This window comes from Plasmodium fragile (assembly GCF_000956335.1).
Source record: "Plasmodium fragile strain nilgiri unplaced genomic scaffold supercont1.3, whole genome shotgun sequence".
NCBI classification, from domain to species: domain Eukaryota; phylum Apicomplexa; class Aconoidasida; order Haemosporida; family Plasmodiidae; genus Plasmodium; species Plasmodium fragile.
The window spans coordinates 268,847-276,600 of NW_012192583.1; the positions used below are offsets into that span (position 1 = coordinate 268,847).

At 44.0% G+C, this 7,754-nt stretch overlaps 4 protein-coding genes across 4 annotated transcripts; 2 read left to right on the forward strand and 2 right to left on the reverse strand.

Moving 5' to 3' along the window:
• Nucleotides 1-40: 40 nt before the first annotated feature.
• On the forward strand, nucleotides 41-274 carry AK88_00378 (uncharacterized protein; the record flags this gene model as incomplete). The annotated part of the gene is made up of 1 exon (XM_012478029.1): nucleotides 41-274. One exon carries the CDS (start codon nucleotides 41-43, stop codon nucleotides 272-274), a length of 234 nt encoding a protein of 77 aa, XP_012333452.1.
• A 737-nt stretch (nucleotides 275-1,011) lies between these two features.
• Nucleotides 1,012-1,962, reverse strand: AK88_00379 (L-lactate dehydrogenase; the record flags this gene model as incomplete). Its single annotated transcript, XM_012478030.1, has 1 exon — nucleotides 1,012-1,962. The coding sequence occupies one exon, from the start codon at nucleotides 1,960-1,962 to the stop codon at nucleotides 1,012-1,014; it is 951 nt and encodes a 316-aa protein (XP_012333453.1).
• Nucleotides 1,963-3,851: 1,889 nt separating this feature from the next.
• AK88_00380 (uncharacterized protein) lies at nucleotides 3,852-5,819 on the forward strand (the record flags this gene model as incomplete). The annotated part of the gene is made up of 4 exons (XM_012478031.1): nucleotides 3,852-4,943; nucleotides 5,116-5,305; nucleotides 5,488-5,610; nucleotides 5,764-5,819. The coding sequence occupies 4 exons, from the start codon at nucleotides 3,852-3,854 to the stop codon at nucleotides 5,817-5,819; spliced, it is 1,461 nt and encodes a 486-aa protein (XP_012333454.1).
• A 924-nt stretch (nucleotides 5,820-6,743) lies between these two features.
• On the reverse strand, nucleotides 6,744-7,406 carry AK88_00381 (uncharacterized protein; the record flags this gene model as incomplete). The annotated part of the gene is made up of 1 exon (XM_012478032.1): nucleotides 6,744-7,406. The coding sequence occupies one exon, from the start codon at nucleotides 7,404-7,406 to the stop codon at nucleotides 6,744-6,746; it is 663 nt and encodes a 220-aa protein (XP_012333455.1).
• Between the last annotated feature and the right edge of the window lie 348 nt (nucleotides 7,407-7,754).

A 7,754-nucleotide genomic window follows, 5' to 3' on the forward strand; every position in this document is an offset into this window, starting at 1 on the left:
CATATATACTGATGTAGGACACCCCCCACCCCGGCCAAACATGAGCTCTAACTCCCCCAAGGACTTTGTGGAGAGTCTGAAAGGACGAGTGGTGATAGTTCGGCTGAACAATGGGTCCGACTTCAAAGGCATTCTGGCCTGCTTGGATGAACGCATGAACGTCGCACTGGAGCAGACGGAAGAATTTTTTGAAGGGGAGTTGGTGGAGAGCTACTATGATGCCTTCATTCGTGGAAACAACGTGTTCTACATACGGGCCATTGACGATGAGTAGGTGTGAAAAGAGGAAGACCATTCGCATGTGATGGTGTTAACCATGCGTGCAAGCGGTGTGCAGACACCGTGCCCAAGCGAAACATTTTTTTTTTTTTTTTTTCTTTAACGTGACACCAACTGTGAATTGTTAGTAAAGCCATTGGCACGAAAATAACTTTTTTTTTTTTTTTTTTTTTTTTTTTTGTATGCTGCACGTTTTTTTTTAAATGGTTTGGAGGGTTCGTTTTGGTTTGGAGTTGAAGTAGGATGACAAGATGGGTGTAGGTGTGTAGTTAGTGGAGCACGTTGTGCCCATCTGCTGTTGCGGCTTCTCACCACGCACAGCGCGTGCAGAAGCGCAGGTATGGTGTTGCGTGTAAAGGGTAACCACTTATTAAGTCCTTCTTGCGTGGGTGTGTCAACCCATAGGTGCGTTCAAGTTATTCGCGACGGGGGAAAAAGCACAGGCGGCACAGGTTTTTTTTTTGTTCAAGGCAATGACCCCATGATATGTAACACACAATTTTTATAAAAAAAGGGAAACACAAAATGAGTACAAAATGTAAGGGCACGCATAACTCTGGGAAAAATATATAATACTCTAGCAAAAAAAAATAAAATACAATATGACCCGTTCAGAAAAAAAAAATAAAAAAATATGACCCGTTCAGAAAAAAAAAAAAAAAAAAAAAACTCTCCGTCTCTGCTGCTGCCGCTGCCTTCGTGTCTGTCTCGTAAAAAAAAAAGGGGTACGACTTAAATGAGGGCCTTCATTCTTTTGGTCTCCGCGACAGCTTCATCAAATTTGACTTTCTCATCTGCATTGAGTTGCAATTCGATGACCTGTTCAACTCCGTTACCCCCGAGAACAAGAGGAGTACCGCCAAAGATATTCTTATGGCCGTATTGTCCCTCCAACAAAGTGGAGCATATGAGGACCTTCTTCAAGTCCTTCAAATACGACTCAGCCATTTCAATAATAGCTGCAGCTGGGGCGACGTAAGGAGAGGCAAGCAGGTTTACTATCTCCAGAGCAGTGTTAATGGTTCTGTCAAATATAGCATCCACTTCTTCATCAGTAATTTTTTTATTGTTAATAAATTCTTGTAATGGAATACCTCCAACAGTGATGTATCTTTTAAGGAGCACCATTTTATTTCCATGTGCACCGACAATAAGTGCATTAACATCTCTAGGGCACACATTCAACTTCTGAGACAAATAATATTTCAACCTAGAGGTATCCAATACTCCACCTAGTCCTACAATTTTATTCTTAGGTACTCCCGAGTGTTCGAAGAGCAACTGCACCATTACGTCGACTGGGTTTGTCACGACAATAATAAAGGCATCGGGGCAAAGCTTCTTTATATGTCCTCCAATTTCAATCATGATTTTATTATTCAGTGGGAGGAGGTCATCTCTGTTCCATTCCTTGTCACTCTTTCCGGGTGCCTTAGTAAAACCTGCAGTGACGATAACCACATCGGCTCCTTTCAAATCCTCGTACGAATTCGATCCCGTCACCTTGCAGTTGGAGTAGGCCATCACATTGGAGTGGGACGTATCCAATGCTTTTCCCTGAGGCATGTTCTTCACTACGTCAAACATGACCACGTCACCCAGATTCTTCTGCACAATTAATGTAGCCATCACACCTCCGATCATGCCAGATCCTACAAGAACGATCTTGGGTTTTGCCGTCATCGTGGGGGAAAAAATGTAGAAGTGATACAAAGTGAAGCGAAGCGAAACGAAACGCAGCGAAGTGAAGTGAAAACGACGCGAAGCGAAGTGAAGAAAAGTGAAACGAAGCGAAGCGAAGTGGGAACAAGGACTGCTTTAACTATAAACAAAATACAGCTTTTATAAAATTATTAATTTTCGGTGATGTAGCAGTTGGTAAAAATTTCTTCGCAAAAAAAAAAATATTCTTTAATATAATTCTTTTTTCAGGAGAAAAATATGTTTGCGTATGTCACATATTAAATTATTTGTAGAGGCAGCAAGCATATGACGTTCATGCGCAAAAGTTTTTGTGGAAAAAATATTTACAGAAAAATAGTCTCGCAATATTTTTTTTTTTTACATGTGCGTGCAGGTTTTTTTTTTTTTTAAATGTCATTTTCATTTTGTTTTTTTTTTTTCATCTGCCAAATATAACAGCTCTGCAAATGGCTGTTACTTATTTTTACGCACTGCTAAATGGGGGATCCACAATGGGGCACTTTTCCCCCACAGCACATAACCAGAATGTGGCAACGGCCCCGCCGACAGGAGATGAAGGAGCGCCCCGTGGGAGAAAGCACTCTCTGCATGCGTTAAAGTTAAAACACGTGGGACGGAAAAAAAAATACAAGGAAATAATCGCGCCGATGTAGAAAAAAGCACAAGCCAGAGGAGATGGCCCCGTCTCATATATATATCCCCCTAACGCCAGCGCAATCCAGCGGTGCAAATCCGTATCGGCGTTGAGAGCAGGACTCCCCGGCGATGGAGAAAAAAAAAACCACCAAGCTCGAACCGGAGCTCACGTCGTGGGTGCAAACGATTATTCTTTTATAACTCCCATGTGATCGGGGGCAGGCGCCACAAACGTGTATTAAAGCCGCTATTAAACTCGCCGCTTCACATGCGGTTCGTACAAACCCGGCTTGTCATCTCACCACAGCGGGTATATCTCCCTGCCTGCTTCGAACCTTTTTTGCTGCATATATAAACATCCCCCTGCGTTCGAAGCTCCGCTACTTGGCCTTGCCGCGGTATGCCCCGCACTACGAGCCTCCCCCAGCCGGGTTGTGGATCCATTTACTCATACATTATTAATGTTCCCTCGCGCAATTATATATATATACATATATATATATATATATATATGTTGCGTTAGCGGGGGGGGGGTATCTCTCACGTGTTAGAAGCTGTAAGGGAGAAACATGCACTTGGGAAATTTTTGCACAAAGCTTCCTTCATATATATGTCCTCATATTATTTATGCGGGTGCCCCCTCACATGGATATAGGTACACAGCGCCTCATTTGTAAAAAAAAAAAAAAAAAAAAAAAAAAAAAAAAAAAAAGTCACACCCCCGCTTATATGGGTGGGTTTCACAATTAATGCCTCAAAACACACGACAGGCGCAGCTACGTTGGGCTTTCGCCCCCTTGTCGGTGAAGTCTACGGAGATGCGGCGCGACCAATACTGGTCCAGAGGTAAAACCCTACACCTCTCCCCCGCCCGTTTGTTCCGTGACATGAGGGTCCCCCTTATCCTAATACGCTACAAATAAAGCGAAATGAAACGAAACGAAATAAATAAACGGGGTTAAATTCGTAATCACCCATATAGGTGCACCCATTTATGCCATTTTTTTTTTTTTTGTGTAAAAAGTTCTTTTCCTGGTGAACCGCCTTTGTGTGTTCCCCTTCCTCCCTCGTTCCTCCAACATAGGAGAGTAGAAAATGAATTTGTTAGTTTATAATTCGCCCCCCATTTTATACACGTTTGCGTAAGGGTGGGTAAATTAATGTACACCCAAAACGGCTGTCACATTTCACATGGGGCGGAAAAAAAAATAAAGTAATAGTAATAAAACAAAATGGCAAACGGAAAAGACGAGACAACAGTGGAAGGGTACGCAGAGTGCCTGGCAAAACTATACGGGACGCATTCTGTAAAACTTGGTTTAGAAAGAACGAAAATGTTAAGCAAGTGCTTCAATAACCCAGGGGATACGTACAAGACGGTTCATGTGGCTGGCACAAATGGTAAAGGATCTGTATCGCACAAAATAAGTATGTGTTTAAAAATGCGAAACTACACAGTAGGCCTCTTTACATCTCCACATATATTCTCCATTCGAGAAAGAATTAAAGTAAATGATGAATGTATAAGTCAAAAGGACTTTGTCTCTCTTGTCAACCAAGTGTGGAAAAAAGCTGACGAGTTAGATGTAGAACCCACATTTTTCGAAATCGTTACCATCGTTGCATATCTTTTCTTTAAGTCCAAGAAGGTGGATTACGCCGTGATAGAAACAGGAATAGGAGGTCGCTTAGATGCAACGAATATTCTTAACAAACCTGAGTTAGTCATTATCACATCCATTGGTTACGATCACCAGCAACTGTTAGGAGCTGATCTGCATTCCATTTGCGAAGAAAAAATTGGCATTTTTAAGAACGGCACAAATGTTGTTGTGGGTCCATCTGTATCCATTTATAAAAACGTATTCAACAGAGCCAAGGACTTGAATTGTCTTGTTAAGGTCGTACCACCAGAACCGCGTGGAGAGTCCTTCAACGATGAAAACACACGAATAGCTATAGAAGCATTGAAGGTTTTAAATATACACGTGACCTCAGACCCCATTTTGAAATCAGTCATCTGTCTGAAGCCTCCACTGAGGATGCAGTACCTTGCCATTGAACAAATCACACATGTGAAAAAGAAATTTTTTCCTTCCTCGGGAAATGTTGGTGATGGGAGTGCAGTGAACGGTACGGAGACTTGTCTCCCCCTCGCAGTTATCCTTGACGTAGGCCACAACGAAACGGCCATCGATCGCCTCTGCCAGGACATTAATTACTTTCACAAGGGAAAAACCATGCGCGTCTGTGTCTCGGGCACCCGTCCGCGCAGCTTGGCCATCTTTGAGCCCCTCGTCGCGCATTTCCAGGGGCTCCTCCAGGTGAGATGCGCGCGGAGAGAAGAGGAGCGAACCGTAGCGCAACGTTTTGTAACATCGCGTAGCGTAACGTTGCGTAGCCAAGTGGACAAGCACGTGACGCACCACATCCTTGCCGCTTCAACTTTTTTATTGTGTCTCATTTTCCCCCCTTAACCCTACACCTGTTCCACAGGACGTTTTTTACCTGCCCTCTCTGAACGAGCGGACGTACGACTTTGGCGAAGTTGTTGAGATGCTCAACAGCGATGAGCAAATAAGTGGCGAGCTCAAGGGGCTCCTATTGAGTAGCGCCGGGAAGGTGACTTCGTGGCTGGAAGGTGCTACCAAGGGGGGTTCGCCGGGAGGCAACCCCTACACACGTGGTAATGCTGGGAAAGGGGCGCGCACGAGATGGGTTCTCCCAACAGGGGGTCAATAAACAGTCCCCCCACGGGAAAGCGCCCCCAAGCGTATTAAACGTAGTTACGCGCATTTACACGCATTCACACGCATTCACACGCATTTATACATTTCTGCTACCCCCCTGACGCACTCCTCTTCCAAGGCACCATCCCCCTCATTGTGAAAAACGCCTTCATCGAATGCTGCAAGGACAACTCCATTTTACTCATCTGTGGGACCTTTTTCATGTTTGATGAAGTTCTGCCTGCATTTGACATTCACTCGGGTAGGTCACCCCCCTTTTTTTTTTTTTTTTTTTTTTTTTTTTTGTCTGTACCTTCCCGGTGGCAAAGTTTCGGACGGACCTGCCCTTGTACTTTGGCTCATGCTCCATTTCGCCCGTCCACCCCTTTGCCCATTTCTCATTCGCCCCCATTAGATCTGCAAGACCCCATCCCTATGAACGAACCATGCTCCCATTTGAAGACTACCTGAGGGGGGGACGAACCCAGGAGGCGCAAAACAGTGCTGCCTCACCGTGTGCACAAGTCAACCAGACCAACACAGCCAAGCGCAACGAGAGGGACAATCACAGCGGCCAGGGCCTCCCATTGTCCCTGTGCCAATTTGCAACGCACATAATTCGCGGGGGAAAGAAACCGCAAACGAATTTTTAATTGCGAAAAGAAAAGTTAAACGAGCTGCTTACACTCAACAAGGCTCGATGAAGACGGCGGAGGTCGTCGTGATGATATATAATTGGGTCGAACATACAAACAGTCAACACGAAGTAAGCACACACACACACAGGGGGTTGTGCGCTTTAATATTGGCTAAAGCGTAACAAAAAAAAACGGGAAGAAAAAAAAGGAAGTAAATAAAAAAATGTAGGGGGGGTTCGCGCACCATTGGGACGGCTTGATCTGCCTCCGAAGGGGAGGTAAAAAAAAAAAAAAATGGTGTTTTTCCTCTTCTAAAAAGCTGCTACATCATCTCTGTCCATTGTTTTGATTTTTCTCTTCAACCGCCCAAGGCAAACTCCCACTCTTCTTTTCATTTTACACTCCACGCGTGAAGCCCGCCACAGCAAATTCCTTCATGAGGTGAAAAAAAAAAAACACACACACACACATACAAAAAAAAGGAATCCTCTGCAGTGAAAGGTGTGTATACATATAATAAGCTATACTTAAGTTAAAAAAAAGAAAAATTTTTTTGCTACGTCACAATGTGTTTTCCATCTAATCCTTCACAGAGATGGTTATATAACTAAAAACTTTTTAATGGGATGGCTGCCGATGACAATTTCCACTAGGTCTAGGGCTATTGTTCTGGCTCCTTTTTTTTTTAAGAAAATTTTTTCTGCCACTTGGCTAGGTATATAAAAAACGGGAAAAAAAAAAAAAAAAAAACACCGCATCAGTACAGCTTGCAACACTGGTTATTCTTCTTAGCCTGCCTGTAAAACTGATACGAAGAATTGGACAAGTCCTGACTTTTCTTCATCAGATCATCTAGCTTCTCCCCCCGTTGTAACAGATCATCGATATTCTTCAACATGACGTCCTTCACCTCATCCAGGTCCTTCTGTACCCTGGACAATTTATCTGCCTCAGAAGGATTTTGGTATTTTCTTAAAAGCTCCATCAGCTCAGGAGAGAATAAAACCCCCTCCATTAAATCCTGCGTTACGTGTTCATATTTATTTCTACACTGTTGCTGGAAGAGTCTGTGTGTATTGTCAATGAGGCCAAATGCTATTCGAAGGGGGTATGTCTTGGTCGACAAAACTAACACGCTTACATTAGTATCTTTATGAGTGTACACATGCAAATGTCCTATTCCTGACTCCAGTTCAATGACTTCTCTATTCCCTTTGGGCGTCCTGCTACATACCAACCTGGAGTGGAAAAATATGTGCTCCTTCAAAGAGGACCGGTGAAAGAAAGGGAAGGACGACAGGTCCACTGCCGCGGACAGAAACACTGGCTTTGCTACATCGTACTTGTATATCAGAATCGCGTACAGCGCAACTTTGCTTGACCGCTCGCTGCTGGGCAGGGCGCCTGGGAAGTCATTCATCGGGCGAAAGGACAGAAAAGAAGCGCAAGGGGGGAGGAGGAAAGAAAAAAAAAAGCGGTCGGTCCTCTTGGCCTCAACGGGGCTTGGGGGGGATGTATATATCACGCGGAGAGGCGGGACTCACAAAAAGAGAGCAATCATCTGCTAAACTTGCTAGTCTGACAATCTGCGAAAAAAAGAGAGACGCGCGCATATTTGTTATATGCTATATTTAAGTCCGCGTTAGCGGGAAAAGCTACAAAAGTACGCTTTCATATTATAACCGCGCGCTCGCAGGTCTTCCCTTTTCCGCACTTTTTTTAAAAAAGTGGCCAATCAAAAAAGAGGCACGTGGAGGCGGTGAAAAAA